Raw genomic sequence first — 24,733 nt, 5'->3', positions numbered from 1 at the left:
CTGGAATTATGATTACACAAAATATAGACCTTTAAAATATTTTTTAAATATCAGAATTGTTTGATTCAAACTGAACCATATATATAGTACAAGTGAAAACAATGAACATCAGTATGCGTTAATGGTCAAATGGTCCATTTGCAGTGCAGCGATCTAGCTGACTCCTATTAACATTAGTGGGAGCTGTATGGAAATGTATATAGTATCAGGTAGTGTCAAAATTATAGGTAGGACTCTAGAGGAAAACTACTTCCCAGTAACTGGATTTCCCACAAGCTAGTATTTTCTGCTGTTACACATACATGTCACTATACCCTTGTGTTATGTATAACTTTAGGATTTATACCTCTCCGGTCATTTAAAAAAAGTTAATACATATGCCTTGGAGGGAACACAAGAAAATGGCTCATAACTTTATCTCTGCTCCTTTATAGCTACTAGTCTAGCAGCAGTGTAGTGGAGAGGTATCTTAAGTGGAAGAACAGGGAACTACAGGTGCTTCTACTTTCAGAGAATTCCTGTTAATAAGAAGTATATTGGTCCTGCTACTTCCCAAATAAATGGAATTTTTATGGTGTTCATTTTTAGGCATCCTATTTTCCTGCTTTGGATTTTTCTGAAGTCCCTTTTCTTTAGAGTTTTGCTAGTGTTTTTTGTTCTCCCCGTTCCCTCTGTGTGTCTGGAAGGACCAGCTAGTTACAGGCGATCGTAAGGAGTTTAGACTTTCCTGAAGAAGACAAGTATAGATACTGTGGACTGACTGGTACCAAATACTGATGCAGGCATTTAACATAGTTGCTGAGAGCTGGCTGTTGGAGCAATGGCCCTGCAAAGTGTTTGTGTACTCTATTAACAGTAGGGTTTTTTTTTCTCTCTAAGATAAATATATATACTACTACTTCTACTACTATTTCTTCATCAATCTACACATTCAAAGTGATTTACATAATCAACTAATTACTACCAAAACATTTGCTTTGGGTGTCTATTCCCCTAAATATTGTCCTTTACTGGACATTACATCAGCCATATCTACTCAGTTGTGCTCATGTTATCCTCTGATGACTGCAGCTCAGAGAATAATAAGGAAGGCAAAGAGGGAGAGATATGAAGAGGGAGGTGAGATGGAAAGAAAAAGGGAGGCTGGGATGGGAAAAAGCAGAGGTAGAGAGGGGAAAAAGAAAAAATAAGATGCAAAGAGTTATGAGGAGGAAAGGGGGAGGAAGAGAAGAGGGCAAAGGTGAATGAGAAGGTGGGGAGAAACTACTATTGATGATGATATAAAACTCACTTATCCATGGACTATCACCAGCTACTCATATAGTATTACAGCCAAGCATGTTGGTATTTTTAATATTTAAAGAATCTGTAATTGGAGAGGCAGAAAGTTGTTCTGGGGAAGGCATAACATTTCTTAGTTTTTCATGACTTGATTTTTGACCTTCAGCTTTACACTCTCTGTGCTTTGATTTCTCCATCTGTAAATTGGGTAAAATAACTACTACCCAGAGTGTCATGACGATTAATTAATGTTCACATATAGTATATTTTGGGCAGGGAGGAGGTTTTATTGCGCTTACCCTTTTGAAGGAATATGCGGTCTCTGGAATTTTTATATTGAGGTTTTGTCTCCTCCACCTTGGACTATCCCTTGTTGTTTCCTTAACATTTTATGTACATATACTGTACACTCTGTTTTACATACACCCTTGCCGTCTTAGGGACTGATCTGGCTGCCCCCAATCATGTGAATAGGGTTTGCCCCCAACTAACAGCTACAGGATTGGGCCCTTACACTAACTTTATGTGCGGTAGTGTATGTTTTTATCTCTCAGGATAATGTGTGTGCTTTTTAAACTAACTTGGTATCTGAACCTTTTGATATGACTATCCACATCTGGCCTTCCCAGCGTTTCTCTACCATCTCCTTCTTGAGTTAGAGCACAAAATTAAATTTCCTGTCTATTACTTTAAGTAAAGACAGTATTACTGAGAAGCATTATCTTTCTTTTTATGTCTTATTTCTCATGCCCACATCACACCAGAGAACATATATTCACAATGTAAAAGACGACATAGATAGCAACTGTATTACTACTGTTTGGGCTTTTTTTTTTTTTTTTTTGCAAAATCATAAATAAATCTTTTTTTTCATTAGCATTAGTGTTTCAAGTATGAGACGAGAGTTAATAAAATCTCTCAATCTACGTAGGCTAAAATTCCCGCTGGCATAAAAATGCAAAATAATATAAGCAAGCTGCAAACATACTGGTCCTTCCTTAAGTGAAGCAAGCACTTCATCCCACAGTTTCTGGTTCAGACAGTCTTCTCTAATCAGCCACTGCTGTTGCTGGGTTAGCTGGAAAGCCTCTCCTTTCCCTCCATCTCCCATTCTCATGGTTTTGGGTGTCCTTTTAGGCTCCTCTGTACCTACTGAAAAATATTATCAGCAGACACAATAAGAGCAGAGTGTTAGTTTGAACTGTTAAGAAGGGAACACAATAAACAGGAATCTTATTTGTGAAAAACTGTAATAAATTCTTCCTATTGTTCAGCTTTATTCTGGACTGCAGCACAAGGCTACACATAAGACTGTTCATTTTTTCTTTCTGAAAAAATAGAAAAAGTGTTAGGAATGGAGAGAAAATTATACAGTATTTTCTTTTCTCGTACAGTTTTATCCTTTTTCCCTTTCCCAGCACTGAACAGGATCCTATGAGAACAAACCTTTCCTTTACATTTAGTTGAATACTTGCTTCACTAACATTTTTTCTTGTTTCACATTCTCATACCAAATGACTTCCTGTTTTCTTAACAGTTTTCATATTATTGACTTTAAATATATACAACTTGATAGAACTCTACCTAATCTCAAAAAAATAAGAAGACATACCATTATCAATTGACCTTTTCTGGTTTCCATTGCTCTGTCTGGTTGGCTCCTGTTTCACAGTTTGCTTTTTAACCTTATCTTTCTTCTCTTTACTAGCCATGGCTTCCAGATAACCTTCGGGATACTAAACAGAAAAACAAAGATTTTTTTTTTTTAAGATAAAACAAAACCTGCTGGAATATGGGGATGTCCATTTCCAAAGAAAACTTCAACCACAAAACCTACACATTGAAATAATTTCAAAGGACTCACATAAGCAAGAAAATGAAGTTACATGTGTAACATCTATTTTTAGGGAACTGTAATTCAGTGATAAAGATCTGATGAAGCTTGATGTAAAAGGAACCAATCCAGTGAAAGATATCCATGGCCTTCCAAACTCCACAAACCACAGACTTAAAGCTGAAGATGCTGATTCTGTGGCAAGGTAATCCATCCAAGGAAAAGGTTGGCCTGTTGAGAAAGGCAATACTGCCTTGAATCTTCCCAGCTCCAGAACAGGGAGTTGGCAAAGCTACTCGGGGGGGGGGGGGGGGGTGGCGGGGGGGGGGGAAACTCATGTGAAATGAGTTTCCAGTTGCTCAGAGGTTCTGCAATGCTGAGAGATTGGCCTCTCTGTGGGAGCTCCACAGTCACTGGGTACAAAGTTGGGAAAAATAACAGACACAGGTACATATTTTTTCAAAGTTATCAGGGAAGATACATTTACAGCTCCATTTAGTAACCATGAAACAACTCATAGGAGTACTATTCAAAGTGAGTAATAGTTGTCCTATTGGGCTCTCAAAGAGTGACAAACACATAAAAGCAAGGTAATTCAGGCCCAAAGCTCCAGCCATAATTCATCCTGCTTTGCCTAAATATTGCAATGTTTTCTAAACTGCTGGAAATCTTAAATATTTTGTGATCTTAGCGCCTACCACAATGAGTATGTGAAGAATGGGGATAGAATTTAACTGACTTTTTTACAATTAGAATTTAAGTTAGACTCAACTTATTTGATTAAAACATTGAAACAAGTTTGTGAATTTAGATTCTAACCTGTACATTCAGACCCAATTTCTTTGACCGTTCTATTCCTTCTGAGGTCCAAGGCGCAGGTTCAACGTCATCTCTTCTCAGAAGATAACGCCAAACTAAGAATCCACATTTTCCAATTTCTGGCCAATATTTCACCACCTAAATCACAACAGTTCCAGTTTATGCATTTTCTCCAACAGCTTATAAAATTGTGTCATACTAGGTCCCCAAATCAAATTCAAGCAAATCCTGCCAGAAGTTGAATGTTCTCACTTCACTGGATTTTCATTATTTTACCATAAACCATCAAATACACATAAATAGTCATACTGTATATAGATCAAGGAGAACAAAGCAGACTTGAATCATATTATATACACTACAGTTTTAAATCTTCTCTTCCCTCCACTGTCAAATGGCTATTTCAATAAATGTAGAACAGTATGTTCAGTGATATACATCCTTATGGTAGATGCTAGGATTTTAAGAAGCGCGTGAAAAATTTTTTTGGGAGGCGTGGGGTTAAAATGAATGGATTCCCAGGGATCAGTTTGGTTCTGTCCATGTTTGTAAAGACAGCTTATCTACTCAGATTGATATATCCTTGTTATGGACTATGTTCTGTTACTGTTGCTTTGAATACTTTCATTTCAAATGGTCTTCAATACAGAATAAGCTAAGCTACATAATCTTTACTAAGACACCATGATCACTTTCTTCCAATGTAATAATAAAGGCTATGAAACACTAAGAATCTAAACAGCATTTTCCTCTTAAAATGCAATAAAGTAGGTAGCAGAAGACTGTGTACCTTATAAATGCCATCATATCTATTGCCTTCCTCAGGGGCATATTTGCTGATCCTTCGTCCTTTAGAACTGCGCACTACTCGAACTGGCTTACCAGCTCTCCAATTCTTAGACTCTGCTCCATTTTTATCATCCAATGGAGCATCACAGTTTAGGGCCAGTGCCCTAAAAACATATTAAAAAATCTTCATGTAATATAATGCATCATAAAATATAATGCTCAGCATGAATGTGACTAGGTCACACTTTATTTGCCTTGCCAGATTATGCTTTCACCAACTAGCAAAGGGATAGATAACCAGATTTCTAGTAAAGTCCTCCCCAAGAAAGTGGACTGGGGCCAGAAGTGACAATAGGAGTTTTCTAGCATCCGTATCAGTAACAGTTCTGCCATGCATGACAGGGGGAAAAAAATGGAACCACATGGAATTTTGTTTTAAGTGTTCAAGTAGAAAACCTTAGGGATGCTAACAGGCAAAACATGACGGCATGCAAAAAGCTGATTATTCGTATCTTAGAGTAGTTATTTCTCAAAAAATGTGGCAGGAATGATAAAATCTAAATGATCAGCATCAGCTAAGGCAAAGTTTATATCTCCCTCTTCTTCCTTCCACATCATTTCAGGTTATCAGGTTTTCTAAAGTGTCATCTTTACAAAAATAAAAAGTATGGGAAAAAGTAAACTGTATACAGGAATTAGTATTTTAGCCAATAAACACGTGTGAAGATATAAAACCAGCCAAACAGTCATATCTGGAAAAGGTATGCAATAATTGTCCAACAGATCTCAATAGCTAAAGCATTACTTTACTTTGCCTGTGAAACTGCCAAAGAATAGGTACTGTGTGAGCAATAACAATTTTAAGATTAGGCTACTAACCACCTACTGGATTTCAGAGCTCAGGCTCCAGACCAAGCGGGAATATCTGTACTGCTATTTTTAGCTCTGTACCACCCAAGTCAGTTGACCCAGGCTCTGCAACTCGCTGCCATGGGTTGTTTTTTTTTCTGTGCAAATGTACCCAATGAATAATGCTTTGAAAATTTTTCATTATCTCAGAGTGAGAACCTATAGAAAATAAACTAGTTTTCCAGGAAAGAATTCATCACTGTCTGAACTCTAACAAAGTTTACTAATAGATGTTTGCCCAGGACTTCTTGGCCACGCATTCACAGTTTATTTATTTGGTTTGATCAGCGGCTATGCATTAACACTTTGTTAGTTTGCTTTGGTGAAGTCTCATTTCAAAGAGGACTAGATCAAAGCAAACTAATGAACTGTTAATGAATGGCAACAGAGTCCATAACATTGCTGTGACCATAGTGAGAAATTATATATTTTTTACTTTGCCTGTGCCATTAATTATGCATTATTTTACTGTGACAAAACTGTATCAATTGTCATAGTATAAGGTTAATGTTGAAGAGCACAACTCACTTGGAATATCTTTTTTTTTTAAATAGTTTGTAACCTATTAGCAGCCTGTTCATTAATTATTAATTATTATCATTATTATCATCATCTAAGTGGACCCTAACCATGAAGACTACTATCTGTCATAACTGCAAGCCACTGTAGCTGAACTATATCAAATTCTTGAGGCCAAGTTTTAAAAAAGAGTACTAAGGTCTATGTGCAAAAAAATCATGCACTACTGTGCATACAGAAAGTTTGTGATCAAACGGTGGCTGTTCAGATTCATGCATTAGGCAAATTAGATAAGTCTTCTTGTTCTGAAAATTTGGTCCCTTATGTTTAATCACCAGAGGAGTCAGGTTAACACTCAGAAAAGGAATATGGTGGAATTTCCCATGTGAACTACTACCTCATTAAATTCAGAAGATGGCTTTTGAGGAGATGCAAAATGAAGTTTCTCAGTGACTTTAGGTCAGTATAAGATGTCATTTATTCATATACAGGCTAAGTACAGGATTGGACACTGATCACCTTTCCTGAATAACTCTGCCTAATCTTGTCCCAAAAATTGGTAATATGTTGTTTGACTTTCTTCTGCACATAATAAAAATGCAGCCATATTCTGTGAAAAATTGCAATACTTCAGTTTGGCAACCCGGAATACTTAAAAGAAATCTACCTATATGAACACCGACTAGCAACACACAGATAGATGAAATTCCCTCTTTATGAAAATATCTGGATCATCATCGCTTTAGTGAAGAGTCCAGGGGTAAAGGCTGACCATTTAAATGCATTCCTGTACAGTCGAAAAACTGATGAATCATCAAAAAGCAGAAATGTTTTTTGTTAAAATCACAGTAGGCTTCTCTTTCTTCTTCAATGCCAAAATAAATGTTTCTGCATGTACTGCTTAAATGACAGAGATCCCTCACATTGAGTTTTGGTGGAGATATGAAAAAGCTAATGTGAAAAGGTGCAGTTAAACAACAAGTGAAAGCATTTAATGAAATAGCTCAGGAGAGCTATAACAGATCTGTTCTGCTGCTTGCGAATGAAAATCAACTGACAGGGCACTGATGCGCTCCATCAGAGATGATGTCATCAGAAATTCCTTTTTTATCCTATGCTGGTTGGGGAAAGCATTATCATGTTGCCTGGAACCCTATGTAAACAAGGTAGAGAACGGTTGTGAATTCTAAGGAATTCTGTGAGTACAACAAAACCCCCAATCACATAGCATCTTTGAAGTGCTGTTATTTATACTAGTCTTGCAACCAAATCATCTGATAACTAGAAATAAAGGTGACAAACAAAGCAACCACAGCTCTTTTTGACAGACCACTTTAAGACAGCAGTAGACTCATGCTTGAAAGGTGGGGAAATGCTTCAATCCATGCCCACTCACTGAGTGGCTTCCTGTAATAAGAAGGCTGAATGCCATGTCTGCTATAGCAAAGATCGAAAAATTAATTTTGAACACTGACATGACCGAGGTCCAGCACTAGACTGCAAAAACATTAATGCACTAAATCATAAAACGTATCTACTACCTTTTATCCAGATTACTTATATCCTCATTTGAGATAAAACTGTGTTTTATATCTACAGGAACTATGTAACAATTAAGCACAAAAAACTACATTAAAAGAACAGTAAGGTTACAAAGTCAAGGATGCAAATAATAAGAAATGCCTGCATTAAGGCTGCCCGTGCAAAACTCTGCTAACACTGTCACCCAAGCCTGTCTCTGTCCCTATGTTCTCAACACTCCCACCTTAGTTCTTGTTGCCCTCTTTCACATCCCTCTGTATTCAAGTTAGGCTGTTCCTTCTCTTCTTCATCACTGCTTGGGCACCAGCAGGTGAAGCACTGAGAGTATGGGAGTCTCCATCTCTCAGTTCTAATGCCTGGCATTACAGTGGAACTGTGCTGCCAGAAGGAAAGGTTGCAGGGAAAGTCCTACTCGGTCTTTGCAACTCTGCACTGCACTATGCTCAGTCGACCTATGGGAATAATGCATGCGCAGTCTGGTCAGCATCTAGGAGTTGTGACGATGATGAAACATGCCCACTGCAAGCAGAATCTTCAGAGAATATGGTTGCCAAACTTTACGAAGCCTTTACTGCGCATGTCTGAACTGCAATTTTTAAGAGGCTTATAACTTGACAAAAATTAGGCAGATTTTCACGGGGACAGCAAAAGAAATATCCTTGACATCAGGACAACCCCTAATTTCATGCACTGCTCCAATACATGGATGAACTAGCACTTCAGTGAAACAGATCACATTTTTTTTTAACCTGGGTAAAACATATTCCCCCTAACTTATTTCTTACAAATGGTTAACCATTTTAGCTAAATAACTAAGTCTTCCTTAGCCAGACACTTGGCATGGAAAATTTCAGCATGAACACTCAAAGTTTCGCAAAGTTATGCCACTGAAAACCGGCTCTTATAGTGGAAAGTGTTAAGCAACATTAACCAAAGGCATAGCTACCAGCTCAACCTATAATATAGCAATGTGTTTTATTCAGCTACAATTACTGTTTTAAATCAATATAACAGGACATGGATGAAATGCCAGTGGATAGCCAGAGGTACCATCATTTACAAGGGTTTTATGAGATAAAAGGAAGATATCAAAAATTTGTTTTAAATTAATGGAATCTAACAGTATTGTTCTTTGAAAGACCTTAATTTAATTTATACTTCAAAAAACTTACCTGTTCATGTGTGTTAATGTTTGATCAAATGAATGTTCTCCAATCCTTTTATTACCAGAAAGATCTCTACCACCACTCCCAGTGTAAGTGAATTCATCACCTCGATCCTGTGGGAGAAGATTATCCTCTGTTTTAACATTCCAAATTAAAGCATCTGAACTGAAAACACCAGTGCTTCATTGGTCCTGTTTCTCAAACAAGAACATTTCCCTAACACACAACTATGAATTTGTGCTCTGTTCCTACATGACTCTCCTTCTAGAAATTATACTAACACAAAGCTACTGGTTCCATGATCATCAGACCGTTGACTACTAAACCCTTAGCTTCTAAAAACTGTGGAGGGTGGGGAGCATACACTGATCATAATTATAGTGTTATTAAGATAGAACAATGAAAGTTTAGTTTAGTAGGAAATCATATTTTCAAAATATGTATTACCATCACTGATAAATAGGGTTCTATTCTGCAAGGTACTAAGCACACTGGCCCTGATCCAGTGGCGCACTTAAGCATTTTCTTAACTATACTTCAATGACACTTGTGCTTAATGTTAACAATGTGCAAAAAGGCACTGCTGGATCAAGGCCAGAACACTCAGCACCTTGTAGGATCCAGCCCATACTGGGCTGGGATTGGTAAACAGAACTTCATTAACTAGAACATTACTAAAATGCAGCTCTAGCTATATTTACCGCTGTAAGAGAAGTTTTTCATACACATCGTCAGATAGGTGTTATGAACTCACTATTATACGAATGGAGACATTTATTTGCATTCGCTTTTTTAAGTACAGTATAGGATTCCTCTCCAAAAGCATTTTTAATAACACAAATCAGTGAAACCAAAAGTTTTATACATGCCTTAATTGAGTAACTGCATAATCCTACTATTACCTCTCTCGTCCTACTTCTCCCCTTTCCTATCTTTAGTTTATTACCCTAAGTTGTAGTGTCATGTCTGAATTTAGCTCAAAGGATCTTCAAGGCAGGGGATGTGTCTTTACTCGTTTCTGTACTATCCTTAACACACTTTGGGATGCCCAAAATAATATATAATAATAATTGTAACTTCTTGTATTTAATATCCAGTAGATGCACAAAAACTATTTAAAGATATAAAAAGCATGTCTTGTTTGAAAAGAAAGCAAAATATCTTTTCAACTACAGATTAGACCATTTTGTTGCGTAGGTTATTTTAGTATTCTAACTTGGTCTTTTGTTTGGCTGATGGAAAACGTTGTCCTAGATTGTATCTCAGAGAGCTTCTAATATACTTGAATTTTTAAAAAGGAGAATATCAACTAAATTTTAAATGTAGTAATGTATTATCAAATAAAAATGCATTTGGAGAGGAATCATATTCTCAATTTTTTAAACAGTAATATTTTGCACTGATATATCACCTTCTATCCAAGGATCTCAAAGCAGTTTCCAAACTTCAGTGAATTTAACCCTACCATTCTGTGAAATCTGAATGAATTTTATTGACAAGCTGATAAAGAATTGGTAAATACAATTTAAGAGCTCTATGGTTTAAGCAGGAAGAATGATTTGGTGCTATTGACCACATTTTTAAAAACAATGGGTTTTTGTGAGCAAGTTGAATGACATTTCTATAAGTATTTATGAAATGTCACAATTAGCAGATTTAAAAAAAACAACAGTTATTTCTTGTATGTGTGACAAGTAATTATTTTTCTGCTATGTAACAGTACTTCCTTCACATCCTCAGAACAGTTCATTTCTGAGTTTTGGAACTATTGAGGAGCCATGCTTTGAGCAGGAGAACTTGCAGATTTGCATGACGGATCTGGCCCAAATCTTGAGAAAGAAGAGGAACAGGGTGGAGAGTAAATGATGGACAGACCGCCAGCTTAAAAAGGTATGGAAACCAAGTCTGTCTTGGCCACACTGGAACTATAACAACAACTCTGGCCTTTTCTTTCTTTATCTTTAATATCACTTTTGATATTAGTGGAATTGGTGAAAATGCATGTCACACATGTCTGTTCCATCTGGGGAGAAAAGCATCTCCAAGAGAATGGTGACCCAGGCATTCTCTGGAGCAGAATTGAGAGCATTTTTTGTTCTTGGGTGGGGTGATCAGGTCTATCTTTGGAGTTCCCCACTGTATGAATATGTTGTGAAGTATTGTCTACTTCCCATTCGTAATCTTGGAAACTTTTCTGCTGAAAATATCCGCCATAGTGTTCTGTATGCTCAGGACATAAAGTTGCTGAGATACTGATCTGGTAACAAATGCATCAGTTCCATATTTGCACTGCCTTGGCACATAGGGAATGTGATCTTGCTCCTCCCTGGCAGTTTATATAGAACATGCATGCAATGTTGTCTGTCATAATCTTTACGTTTGCCTTTGATCATTGGTAGGAAGAGTGTCATGCATTCTTGACTACTCTGAGCTCTAGTAAGTTGACACGTAGTGTGGATTCGAGAGGGGACCATTTGCCCTGAATGGTGTAGGTGTCGGTGTCCAAGTGGGCTCCCCATCCCATTAGGGATGCCATCCATCATCAACAACAGGGTTGACTGAGTGAAGGGGACTCCCGTACATAGCTTGTGAGAATCTGCCCACCAGTTGAGTGAGTTTTTGACTCTTGAGGAAACTGACAGAAGTTTGTTTAAATTGTGTCTTCTCGGGATATATACCATTTTGAGCCACCCTTAAAGACAATGCATGTGTAGTCTTGTATGCTTTATTACAAAGGTGCCCACCTGCCATATGCCCCAGTAGTTGCAGACAGGTTCTGGCTGAAATCCGCAGATTGGCCTGAACTGTCAAGATTAAGCTGGCTAAGATGTTGAACAATGTGATGGGACAAAGGCTTTGACCTCTATTGCATCTAAGCAGGTTCCTATGAATTCCAGCTGTTGCAGTGGACTTTTGGGTATTTAGTTATAGACCTAGTTGTAGGAATAGATCTATAGTTTTTCGTGTGTCTCTCAAGGAGTAGGTTAATGTATGTACTTTGAGCTAGCAATCATCTAGATATGGAAATATCATGATGCCTTGTTTGTGAGGATGTGTTGCTACCACAGAAAGGACTTTCAAGAATACCCTAAGTGCTGATGATAGACCAAATGGGAGCACTTTGTATTGGAAATGATCTTGACACAGAGTGACTCTTAGGAACCTTCTGTATGATGGGTGGTTTGTGTTATGAAAGTAAGCATCTTGTAGGCTGAGGGCCGAGAACCAGTCCCCTTGGTCCAGAGATGGGATTATTGCTGCCAAGGTAACTGTCTTGAAATACTGTATTGTATTTTATTGTATTGTATTGAAACTGTTGAGTGCCCTTAAATCCAGAATGGGTCTCTAACTGCCGTTCTTTTTCTGTGTCAGAAAGTATTTGAAATAGAAACCCTTCCCTCTGTGTTGGGTGGAAACAGGTTCTCTGGCACCTAGTTTTAGGAGGTGGTACATTTCTTCGTGTTACAATGCTTGTGAGAAAGGTCCCTGAAGAGAGGCAGGGAGGAAGGTGAAGTGGATTGAATAGCCCTTGGAGATAATCACTAATATCCACTTGTCTGAGGTTATAATGCTTCCAGTTTTGATAAAAAGGAGTAAGACAGTCACCAAATTGGTGGAGATGTTTGGATTGTTTGAGCAAATGAGACTGCGAGAGGTAACTTGAGGCCTCGAACAACACATCAAAATTGGATGTAAAAGGGTGCAATGTCAATAACTGGGGAGCAGTTGGTCTCTGTTTCTGTAATCTCTGCCTCTTCCTTTGAGGATCCTAATGTCTCTGGGGAGAAGGAAAGTGAGTAGGCCGGGATCTCTGTGCCGTCTGGTACTTACTGAGTCTTCTTTTCTGGGCAGGAGTATAAACACCCAGAGAATATAATGTAGCCCTAGAATCTTTCAATGTGTGGAGTGATTCTTCCATTCTTTCTGCAAACAATTTAGATCTCTCAAAAGGGAGGTCCTCCACCATGATGTGTACCTTCTTTAGAAAGCCGCAGAGATGACACCAAGATGTTCTCTTCATGACAACCGCTGTGAAGTTGGAAAGTGCAACTCTATCGACAGCAACCAGAGAAGCCTGCATTGCTGTCCTCGCAAGGAGCTGACCCTCAGCAACGATAGCCTGGAATTCCTCTCTCTCATCCAAAGGGATGTGTTCAATAAAGGTATTTAATTTCAATTAATTGGTATGGTTTTATTTTGCCATGAAGGCTTGATAATTAGCGATCCTAAAATGTAGAATATTTATTGAAGAATATTATTTACGCCCAAATAAATCCAGTCATTTTCAGTCCTTATTGTATGGTGTCGTTTTAGCATAGTACTGTCTGCCATGTTCATTAACAGTGTCAACGACCAGTGAATTAGGGGATGAGAAAATAAAAAGCCCCCTACTTTAGAGGACACATAATATTTTTTGTCTGCCATTTTGCATGTTGGGGGTAGGTATCGTGTCTGGTGTCTGCCATACAGTTTTCACCAAATCAAGCAGCGCTCATTGATGAGGAGTGCCATTTTTGCTGATGACATCTGTAGGATGTCAAGCAGTTTGTGCTTTGACACTGACTTCCTCAAGCGGGTTTTGCAGAGAATCTGGTACCCTCTTAAAGAGATCCTAAAATTGTTTGAAGTTGTCTGCCACAGTTGGTGGGGGAGGCATAACTGACTTATCAGGAGATGAGAAAATGTTGGTCACAGGAGTGGCTTCCTTGTCTAGTCTCTCCTTCTGTTCCTCAAAGGTCTCCTCTTGAGGATCAGGAGGTCTGACTATTGAAGCTGCAGGAGATCACCTTCCTTTAACTCTTTAGGTAAGCTAGAGGCCCTCAAAAATTGTTGTCCATATGCCACCCATGGGTCCCAATTTGGCCACTGAGCTGGTGGAAAGGGCAGGAATGGGAGTATCCAGTAGTGTCCATACCAACTAGGTCGGTCTCTTCTACTCTGATGGTAGACTGAAGGCACATGAGTTTCTACCTGGCTAGCTCCCTGGTGTTGTAATGGAGACCCCTGGAGAGACACTGAGTATAGCTCATCCCCATCCTCTTCCTTGTCACTTGACAGGGGTGGAGCAGTCATGGACATCCGGGCATAACCCATACTGCAGTTATGTCAGTGCCTACTAAGGGTGATTCAGGAATCTGTCTCCAATACTATCAAGTCTTTGAGGAACCGAAATTCCTGTGGCACTGGAACAGCCACCAGTATCGTTGAAGCCAGCTGAGTAGGCACCGTTGAAGTGGACACAGCTGTCAGTACTTCAGGCCCTCTGCATTCTGAGGAATGGCCAACAGGTGTTGCTGTAGCCTTTTGCAGTGCCAGCATAGTAGATACCAATTGTCTACAAGACTCCAGAGGTACCGTTTTAGAGGAGCTGGGTCTTTCTTTGCCGCTCCTTTCCCTTGAGGGTACCATTCTGCCCGAGCCTGCCCACTTAAGAGTCTTTGGGCTTACTGGTGGTATCGGGAGGATCCTGCAAACTCATAGGTACCTAGTCACGGGTCAGTCAGTAGTGAGGTTATTGACTAAAGGGTCCTCTTTCTCTTGGCCAAGTCCCTGGGGAACTTGTGACCTGCTTTTTCGAGACTTTCTGAGAGGAATCTAAGGATTTCCTCTTTGAAGTCACTGAAGAGTTTTGATCAGACAATATTGATGGCAATGGTCTCAACCGGGCTCTGGGGCTGGTTGGAGTGAGCTTTCGATCATGAGCAGTCTTAATTTCAGCTCACAGCTCTTTGGTTCTGGATTTTAATTTAAGACAAAACATGCACTTGTGAGGCATTTGTGCCTCTCTTAGGCAGTGAATGCAGCAAGAATGGCCATTGCTGACAGGAATGGCTTCCGAACAGGAGAGGCAATGTTGAAACCCATGGGAGCCAGGTATATTCCTTTCGGGGTTCACTTTCTGCATTGGAAGAGCTACGGAAATCTAATTTATGCTAAGGAGATAACTATTCTGTAAGCGAAATAATTTTTTTTTTAATGAAAAGAGAATAAAGTATTAACACTAACTGAAATACTATTACTACTAAGGAAAAACTAGTAAGAAAAAACACTAAGAAAAATCTTTGTAATGAGCTCTGCTTAAGACTCCATCTCAAGCCAAAGGCAGTTGAGAAGGAACTGAGAGCAGTTTGCATGCACAGTGCTATTAGCAACAGAGTAGAGTATGAGACAGGGAGACTGCATGTGAAGGCCAAATGGACACTGCTACCATAACTCCAATCTGAGGAGCAGGGATGCAAAGACGCCTAGAATGGAGCACCCATAGGGACACTATTCGAAGAAGAAGAAAAGATTCTGAAGACGACAGATGTCAAAAGGGAGCTCTTTAGCAGTTTTACATTACAAATCTGTGGGTGGGAGGCCTGAAGTCCTAATATAGAAAATGTATTTTCTATATTATGTATTCTGGATGTACTCTAATAGGACCAAAAATATTGGACAGTCTTATTTTCCAGTGCTTGAAACGGCTTTCTTCAAGTAGCACTTTCTGTCACTGACTAAGTTCTTTTTGGCATCTCCCTCTCTTCTCTTTAAGCCTTCTCTCTCTCTCCCCTTATATTGTCTCTGTAAAGTTACCACCTAATTGTCCTAATTATAAGATATAACACACATTTTAAATTCAATTCACCTCTGCACCACATAAATTCTGAATTGTCTTAATTTGGGCACAATCCTGTGAGATGCTGAACAGTTTCAGTGAAGAATAAGCTCGCACAACCCTTACTGAATTGGGAACTGAAGGTACAGCACCTTATGAGAGGCATTCAGAACTTCAGATGATCTGATTATCTCTTACTATATCATGGCATATATTAAATCAAACCTTATTATTTTAATCTTGTTCCTGTTATATACCTAATTTTGATTCTTTTAATTTTTAACTCTCCAAGACTCAGATGTTAGACTCTTTCTTGTTACTCCCTCCAATTTTTCTCTTGTATAGTTTGCCCAAATTTCAGTTTGGTCTTTAATCTAGACACAGAACTAGATAAATAAACAGAATTTAGTAGAGGTAATTTTAAAATATTCTTCTTGATTACCAAAGCCGAGTAACAGATTTCCTAACAAAAACTCAGACCTAATCTAGAACAAAAACTTGGTTCTACCAGCCTTCTTAGGTTCAATACCCGAACCAGATTCACCAGTTTTACACTAGCAAGAAAGTGGTGAATCAAGCCCAAGATTTCCACCTAGCATAAGGAATGGAAACCTGAAGAAGAGCTCTGTGTAAACTCAAAAGATTGTGTCTCACACCAACAGAAGTTGGTCCAATAAAAGATATCACCCACCTTGTACCTCAAATAGCCTGAGGCTGACACAGTTACAACACTGCATACAAAAGATTGGACACATTCAGCTAAAATGAAGGCTTCAGAACAGGAAAATGATTATTGGCTGGTGAGAAGGTGACAATAAATTCTGAAAACGTTGACTAAGGCTTCGTCTACACTGTCATTTTCATCGTTAAAACTTTGGTCACTCAGGGGTGTGAAAAAACCACATGCCTGAAGGACAAATGTTTTAACAATGAAAAGTGCTGGTGTGGACAGCACTTTGACGGTTCGCACTCCTGGGGATGAAGTGACCGCCCCTCGTTGGAGGTGGTTTTATTTTGTTGCCGGGAGAGCTCTCACCTGGTGATAAAGAATGTCTACACAGTGCACCTTACAACGGCGCAGCTGCAGCAGCACAGCCATGTCATTGTAAGGTGCGCAGTGTAGACACAGCTTAAGTGAAAGAAGTAGACAACTGTAGATTGCGCTCTCCTTGAGATTTTTCTTATTTTTCTGACTGGAAGTTGTTTTAAAGAGGAGTCATCACATCGCTAAAACTGGAATCAGTTTTCACATGAATCCAAGCAATTCAACAATTTTGATTCCTTATGTCCTATCCTTCCCCAAAAGTTCAAGATCAGAATTTGGATCCAACTTCCCTAAAGTTCAGGGGTGCTGGTTTGGAGCCCCTTTAACAAATAAACCATGTAATAAAAATATAGACGTGCCATTTTCAGAAAGACACTATAACTATCCCCTTCAACATCTTTTTCAGTTCAAATATCTATTTCATAAATGGAGTGCTTTTCTAAAAAGAAAACTGACAATTCTACATTTCAAAGCTTTCAGACCAGCAAGTCTGGATCACCTTGTTAATGTATAACATTTGCTGGAGCCTGTTGGCATCCCCATTTACTGACAGTAACAGACCTCCTGCTCTGCATGCAGCATATTGTTAGACCATGAAAGCACTGTCTATCTGATGGGAAAACATAGCCACTATTTGATATTCATGAACTTCCACACCAAAAACGTGGAAGCAGATTTATCCTTAAACTTCCCTAATACTTAGAGCAAATATTCATTACCAGAATTGAGAGACAGATATTAATCAGTGCTCTTCTGAACAATCTACAAAATCCAGACTTATTTTGTTCACAAGAAGTTGCTGGCTTGTGCTAAGTCAGCATTGTGGAAAAGGGATAACAAGCATAAACATACACCTAGAAGCAAAAAAATAAATAATATAATGATTACATGTGGCAGTAAACTTTTGACTAATTTTTCCCTGAAATTGAAATTTCTTTGATTTTGGTAGCACCCACAATGTGCTAGGCATTCTCCAAACAGCAAATATGGCAAAGTACTTGACCTGAGGAGTTCACCATCTAAAGACAGAGAGCTTAAGGGGAAAGTGTGCAATACAGAAGTAGAGCAGTCAAGGCAGGGCTTGTTAGTACTGGCAATGTAAAGTTAATATATTTTTTTTAAATGGTGTACTTTGTCAATATGTCAACTAGACTCCACACAACAGAAGTGACTCTTTGTGACCCAGGCTTTGGGCAGTCAGGATTAATGGTTCAAATGATAGTTCAACCTACAAGTTAGAGCAGCATTTCTCAAACTATTGTACTGGTGAACCCTTTCACACAGCAAGCCACTGAGTGCGACTCCGCCTTATAAATTAAAAACACTTGTTTATATATTTAACACCATTATAAATGCTAGAGGCAAAGCGGGGTTTGGGGTGGAGGCTGACAGCTTGCGACCCCCAGAGGGGTCCCGATCACCAGTTTGAGAACCCCTGAATTAGAGGCTGGTCTAGAGGGATAGAGTCCAGGAATGAGCTGGGGGTCAGTACCAGAAGGACAGAAGCTGAATACCAGAACCAGAGGGTAACCCAAAGTCATAAGCAAAATGCAGAGCTGAGGATCAAAGTCAGAAGCCATGGTTGGGAACAGAGGCTGGAGCACGAGCAAGAGCTGGTATGAAAACAAAGCTGAAACAGGATGGGAACAAGGCAGCAGGATAGAGCAGGGCAGAGCAGGGATTGGAACAAGGGCTGGAAGGAGCAGGCAAGCGCAGCTCTGGACATGGTACACATTGAGCAGCCATTGATTGTCTGTGGGTGCCAGTCTTATAAGCAGGGCTGCTAAATCAGCAGCCAATCAGGAGCTGTAGCTACCTACGTGAATTCCAAGGCAGTGCAGTTAGCTCTCTGGATGTCTAGCAGCAAAAGTAATCAGGGAGCAGGCCAGCAGCTGAGCTGGTCTGGCCACTGACATTCTTCAGGAGGGACTCAAGCGTACAGAGGGAGGCACCTTGTGAATGAACTCAGGAAGGGCATTCCATGCATAAGAGCACTGTGGAAGAAGGCAAGGAGATATTTATGCAACAAGCTGAGAAATGGGCAGGTGGGACAGACCTCACTGGTGGAACAAAGGTGACAGGGAGTCACACAAAATAAGACAAGTAAGTAGGGTGGGACAGAGTTAGGCAGGGCTCTGAAGCCTGTGGGGAAAAAAGCTTGAATTCGATGCAGTTGCATCAAATGGCAATTATAAGATACAGTCACAAAAGTGAAAAGCTGGCAAGCTGCAAGGAACCTCTTTAAAACATCACAATAGAGGCTCAAATTAAATGTACACCCGAAATTAAAAAACATAGTGAGAGGGTGAAAAAAGTACCACAATGGCTAAACAACAAAGTGGTTAAAAGCAAAAAGATATCTTTTGGAAATTTGGAAATTAAATCCTACTGAGGAAAATAGAAAGGAGCATAACCTCTAGCAAGTCAAATGTAAAAATGTAATTAGGCAGGCCCCAAAAAGAATTTGAAGAGCAATTAGCTAAAGACCGAAAAACTAACAGTAATTTTTTAAAAATACATCAGAAGCAGGAAGCCTGCCAAACAATCATGGGGCCGTTGTACAATCAAGGTGCTAAAGGAGCACTCAAGGATGATAAGGCCACTGCGCAGAACCTAAATGAATTCTTTTCATCAGTCTTCACTGCAGAGGATGTAAGGGAGATTCCCACACCTGAGTCGTTCTTTTTAGAGGACATATCTGAGGAACTGTCCCAAATTCAGGTGTCAGTAAGGAAGTTGTGGAACAAACTCATACATTAAACAGTAATAAGTCACCAGGACCAGATGGTATTCACCCAAGAGTTCTGAAGGAACTAAAAAATATGAAATTGCAGAACTACTGAATGTGGTAGGTAACCTATCACTTAAATCAACTTCTGTTCCAGATGGCTGGACGATAGCTAATATGACCCCACTTTTTACAAAAGGCTACAGAGGTGAACCTGGCAATTACAGGCTAGTAAGCCCAACTTCAGTACCAGGCAAATTGGTTGAAACTATAGTAACAAACAGAATTATCAGGCACATAGATGAACATGATTTGTTGGGAAACAGTCAACGTGGGTTTTGTAAAGGGAAATCATGCCTCACCAACCTATTAGAATTCTTTGAGGGGGGTCAACAAACATGTGGACAATGGCAATACAGTGCATACAGTGTACTTGGACCTTCAGAAAGCCTTTCACAAGGTCCCTCACCAAAGGCTCTTAAGCAAAGTAAGCAGTCATAGGATAAGAGGGAAGGTCCTCTCATGGATCAGTAACTGGTTAAAAGATAGGAAACAAAGAGCAGGAATAAATGGTCAGTTTTCAGAATGGAGAGAGGTAAATAGTGGTGTTCCCTAGGGATCTGTACTGGGACCAGTTTTTCAACATATTCATAAGCAATCTGGAAAAAGGGGTAAACAGTGAGGAGGCAAAATTTGCAGATGATACAAAATTACTCAAGACAGCAAGTCCAAAGCAGACTGTGAAGAGTTACAAAGGGATCTCAAAAAACAGGTGACTGGGTAAGAAAATTGCATTTATCAACATTGAATTTCATCTGCCAAGTAATGCACATTGGAAAACATAATCCTAACTATACATACAAAATGCTGGGCTCTAAATTCGCTATTACCACTCAAGAAAGAGATCTTGGGAGTCATTGTGGATAGTCCCATGAAAACATCCACTCAATGTGCCACGGCAGTCAAAAAAGCGAACAGAATGTTAGGAACCACTGGAAAAGGGATAGATAATAAGACAGAAAATATCACAATGCCACTATATAAATTCATGGTATGCCCATACCTTCAATTACAGTGTGCAATTTTTGTTGACCCATCTCAAAAAAGATATATTAGAAATGGAAAAGGCTAAAAGAAGGGCAACAAAAATGATTAGGGGTAAGGAAGAGCTTCCATATGAGGAGAGCTTAAAAAGGGACTTTTCATCTTGGAAAAGGGACAACTAAGGGGGGATGGGACACAATATGATAAAGGTTTATAAAATCCTGAATGGGGTGGAGAAAGTGAATAAGGAAGTGCTATTTATTCCTTCACATAACTCAAGAACCAGGGGTCACCCAGAGAAATTAATAGGCAGGAGGTTTAAAACAAACACAAGGAAGTACTTCTTCACACAACACACTGTAACTAAGGGATATTGTGAAGGCCAAAACTATAAAGGGGCTAAAAAAGAATATTAGATAAAGTCATGGATCATACGTTCATCAGTAGCTATTAGCCAACATGGTCAGGAATGCAAGCCTATGCTCTGAGTGTCCCTAGCCTCTGACTGCCAGAAGCCAGGAATGGATGATAGGGGATGGAACACTCTTTGCCTGTTCTGTTCATTCCCTCTGAAACACCTAGCAATAGCCATTGTCGAAAGACAGGATACTGGGCTACATGGACCATTGGTCTGACGCAGTATGGCCACTCTTATGCACACGAGGAGCCAGAGGCGGAATTCAGATATGGGGAAGATTTCATCAAAACAAGAGGAAAGCAAGATGATTTTATTGCCAACATTTTGTATGGACTGGAAGAAAGCAATGTGTTAGGGAGGTTGGAGAGGAGGATGTTGCAGTAGTGAGACTCTAAATGCTGACAGCCTGAGAGTTTTAGACACTTGTAAGGATAGAAAGGATGGATCCTAAAAATGGCAGGATTTAGATATGCCCCACATGTCAAAGGCAAAGGGCCAGATTATAGGCTTAGGTGACAAGGAGGATAACCATATTGTTGACTAAAAGAAAAGGAGTACTTGTGGCACCTTAGAGACTAACCAATTTATTTGAGCATGAGCTTTCGTGAGCTACAGCTCACTTCATCGGATGCATGCATATTGTTGACTGTGATAGAAAAAGAGGGTGGGCAACAGAAGAGAAAAATTCAGTTTTTCTCCTTGTAAATGTATGCTGATGATTAGCCATTCAAAGGTAGATGTCAGATAGACAAGTTTAGATGTAGGATGGATGGATGTCAACTAGTCAGGAGTGGAAAGACAGATTTGAATAATCTGCACAGATATGGTAGGTGAGGTCAAGGAGGATCAAGACAAATAGAAGCCCTGAAATTTGGCCAACTAGTGTTTTGAGAGACCTAAAAAAATCATCAAACCAAACTTTCAAATCCTCAAACTAGTTTCCCCATTTAATATGAAACATCCATAAGACAGCAAAAGACAAACAAAGAACAAATCTCCCTCTTTCTTGTGGAACCTATGAGGAGCTATTTTTTTCCCCTAAAGAAAGGAAGTGCACAAGCTGTTTGTAATCATCCATGAAGAGGGGTTACTTTCTGTTAACTTGTTCTTCAAGAGTGTCCTCTACATGGTCTCACTTGTGGGATTGGTGTCCCCTGGTACTGACCTGCAAAATCGTCAAGAGAGCAATTTCCATTTGGATTAATTTGCTCACCTCTCTCCCTTTCCTCATGGAGTAATATGAAGGTATAAAAAGGGAAATGACCCCAACCACTGACAAGTTCCTTCCCTAATTTCAGGCTTGTTGATCCAAGACTTTAAACAAGTGGGAAAGGTGGGTGGAGAGCATGAATATGCAGAGGTGACACTATTGAAGAACAGCAGTTACCAGTAAGTAATCTCTCTTCTGTGAGTGGCCTCTGCACAGTCCCATTTGTAGGAGACTGGCAGGCACCTATGAAAGTGAACGAAGGGGTTTTAAGTGAATAAGGACTGCAAAACTGCCAATACAAGCATCAACTCTGGATGGCAGCTCAAGACAGATTAGATTGCAATTTCCCTCTCCCAGATCAGATCTTAGCAAGGGACATATTTCTGCTTAAAATATCTACAGAGCTTCAAAGAACAGCTTTACAAAATCTATTAAAATGGTAAATCAAAGGCACAGAATGGATGCTACCTTCAGATTATTTGAACATGTTTTGATATCTCCAGGTATGTAAACACCTAGTGAGACATCATAAGAGTGTCCAAGAAACTTGGGGAAATACAGACAGGTTAGTGGCCTGTATGAGATATAAACAGAGATGACTTTAGACTAGAAATGGGGATGAGGAAATCACATTTGGCATATGGAGTACAATTTATAAAAGACTGGCCATTTGGTTTTTATCTCACTAAACTTGTGGGATGTAACTACGGCTCTGAGGAATGACTTTTTCACAGGTTTATGGTACAGATGATACTCTGAGCATTAGCAGGCCAGAAGTCCCACAAGCTTTGTGATACAAGACCGATGCCAAAGCAAAAGAGATGCATGCACAGGAGGAAAACCTACACGGTAGTTAAATGAATGCGTCCTTCTCATGGCACCCACAGCACAGCCAAGTGTATTGATATGAAGCAAATCTTTATTTCCTTTGGTGCAGCCATCAAGACAAAGTCATTACCTCTATCAATCCTAGTGGTACATGGAGCAACCATTCCATAAACTTGGTTATTATAAAGTTTACAGGGACTGTTGTCCTGAACATGTAAGGATGGCAGCTGATATCACAACCCATGCAGCCTGAGATAACTCAAAAATTGTTCTTAATGTTCAAAGCATAATACATGACAACATTAAAAGCAAGAAAGGTTTGTTTGGTCAAGAGTTTCTGCTTCTCGACAGAATCCACTAGACTTCTGAAAAACGTCATCAAGCATCTCAGCAATCAAGAAATCAGTGCATCAATCCAAGAAGATTCAGGCTCAGATGGCGATTTCTACATCAACCTTAAGGAAGAGATCCAGTAAACTTGAAAGTGATGCTAACATCAGACCTAAGATGTCTCAAGTCAAAACTGCCAAGACCTGATTCATACCTGGCCTCCATCCTGACTGACCAGCTTACAGATCTTAACCAACAGAATCGGGGAGCACTCAGAGGAATTCCTGTTTTCTGTCCCAAAAAGGGGAGTCTGCCTGTAGCGGGTTGGTCACACCGCTCCTCCCTGAAAGGGATAAAGAAGCCCTAGAAAGGGCTGCAGAGAGGGAAAGCTAGGCTGATTAGGAAAACAGCCATAGCTGTAGTCAGCTTAATCAGGGCCCAGCTGGCCCTTATAAGAGGGCAGTGGACCAGAAGCTGACACACTCTCTCTCTGGCTCTAGAGACGGAAGGACCAGGCTGCCTGGGAAGCTGAGGAAGGTACCTAGGGTGAAGCAGTGCTGAGGAAGGGCAGAGGGAGCTGGGAGCTCCAGCCTAGCAAAGTCCCAGACTGCAGGCCTTGTCAAAGGCCTACAAAAGGGTACTGGGGCTGCAAAGGGGCAGCCCCTAGACAGACAGAGGCAGCTGATGATGCAACCTCCTTGCCGATGATGAATGATTTACAAACTGCAGTCTGCCCTAGAGGTTGGGGGCTAGATGATGACTGGCAGTAGCCACTTAGGTAAGGTGGGGATAAAGGATTGGGAGTTCCCCTGAGTGGGGAGACCCAGACTATGGGTTGCTGTGGTGGGCAGAACCCCTGGGTAAAGGACACTGGGGTCTGGGAGGGACACGGGGGCCAGTGGCAGGCGAGACATCAGCCGGCAGAGGGCACTCCTGGCTGGAAGAGCTAATTCCCAGGATGACCGACAGGAGGCACTGCACCAGTAAGTCATCGCCCTGCAACACTGCCCATCACAGTAAGTCTCGTCTGACCCTAAAGCAGAACTGGAGATGATGGATGTTCTCAATGGTAATAAATGGATTAATCAGGACCTACTCCCCTTGCATATACATAATGCCAGACAGCGATCTAAGATATTTGTGCTGTTGTAGAAAGACCTTCCAAAGAATCTGCCTGGACACACTTTGGCTTAAGTGTAAATAATGTCAAGAATGGATGGTACCTTAGTAATCAGTCTCATGGAGGCTACAGATGTAGTTTGAATAAAGGTATAACCCAATTACACTGTAAGGAACCGGTTTGTGGATCAAAGTCTAGATGCAGACATGAATGTCCTGATGTCTGAAACAGACAATGTCAGGACATGACATAGAGCTGCAAATTATCCTGAGAAAAGAAGCAATTTAATGCCAATGTCACCTTAAAGGTAGGAGCGATTTTTCATGTGCTTTGCGGCCAAGGAACAGCACTTAACACCAAAAATTTGAAGCAGATTGCCTACTAGGCTTAAACAGAGGAGGAAAATCCAAAGTCTTTCTGGCACTACAGCAGGATAAGTTCCAGGACTCAAGCATCAGAAACGTGGCACCAAAAAGCTCAGTCCACTAATAGACTTTCAGGGCCAAGAAACGGTGCTCGCAGGACTGGCTGTCCTTTTTTAAAACTTTAAAGT

The 24,733-nt window shown here is 40.0% G+C and overlaps 1 protein-coding gene across 5 annotated transcripts in view; it reads right to left on the bottom strand.

Annotated features, from left to right (window-relative positions):
* UHRF2 (ubiquitin like with PHD and ring finger domains 2) overlaps positions 1–24,733 on the bottom strand; it is a 171,904-nt gene that overhangs the window by 6,183 nt on the left and 140,988 nt on the right. For 3 of the 5 annotated variants that reach the window (XR_012159104.2, XM_073345304.2, XM_073345305.2), the window contains 5 exons: positions 8,866–8,972; positions 4,725–4,887; positions 3,935–4,072; positions 2,894–3,017; positions 2,270–2,433 (listed from right to left, as the gene is read on the bottom strand). Coding sequence is in view for 4 of the 5 variants with exons in the window: in XM_073345304.2 (XP_073201405.1) it covers positions 2,270–2,433; positions 2,894–3,017; positions 3,935–4,072; positions 4,725–4,887; positions 8,866–8,972 (696 nt within the window). In the remaining variant the exon portion in view is untranslated. Of the gene's footprint in view, positions 1–2,269; positions 2,434–2,893; positions 3,018–3,145; positions 3,347–3,934; positions 4,073–4,724; positions 4,888–8,865; positions 8,973–24,733 lie in introns of those variants that run through there. The other 2 variants (XM_073345308.1, XM_073345307.2) reach the window with 2 other exon arrangements.

Source organism: Lepidochelys kempii, chromosome 5, assembly GCF_965140285.1.
Source record: "Lepidochelys kempii isolate rLepKem1 chromosome 5, rLepKem1.hap1, whole genome shotgun sequence".
Taxonomy (NCBI): Eukaryota; Metazoa; Chordata; order Testudines; family Cheloniidae; genus Lepidochelys; species Lepidochelys kempii.
Note: the sequence above shows the minus strand (reverse complement) of the source record. Positions and strands in the feature narration are given on the sequence as shown.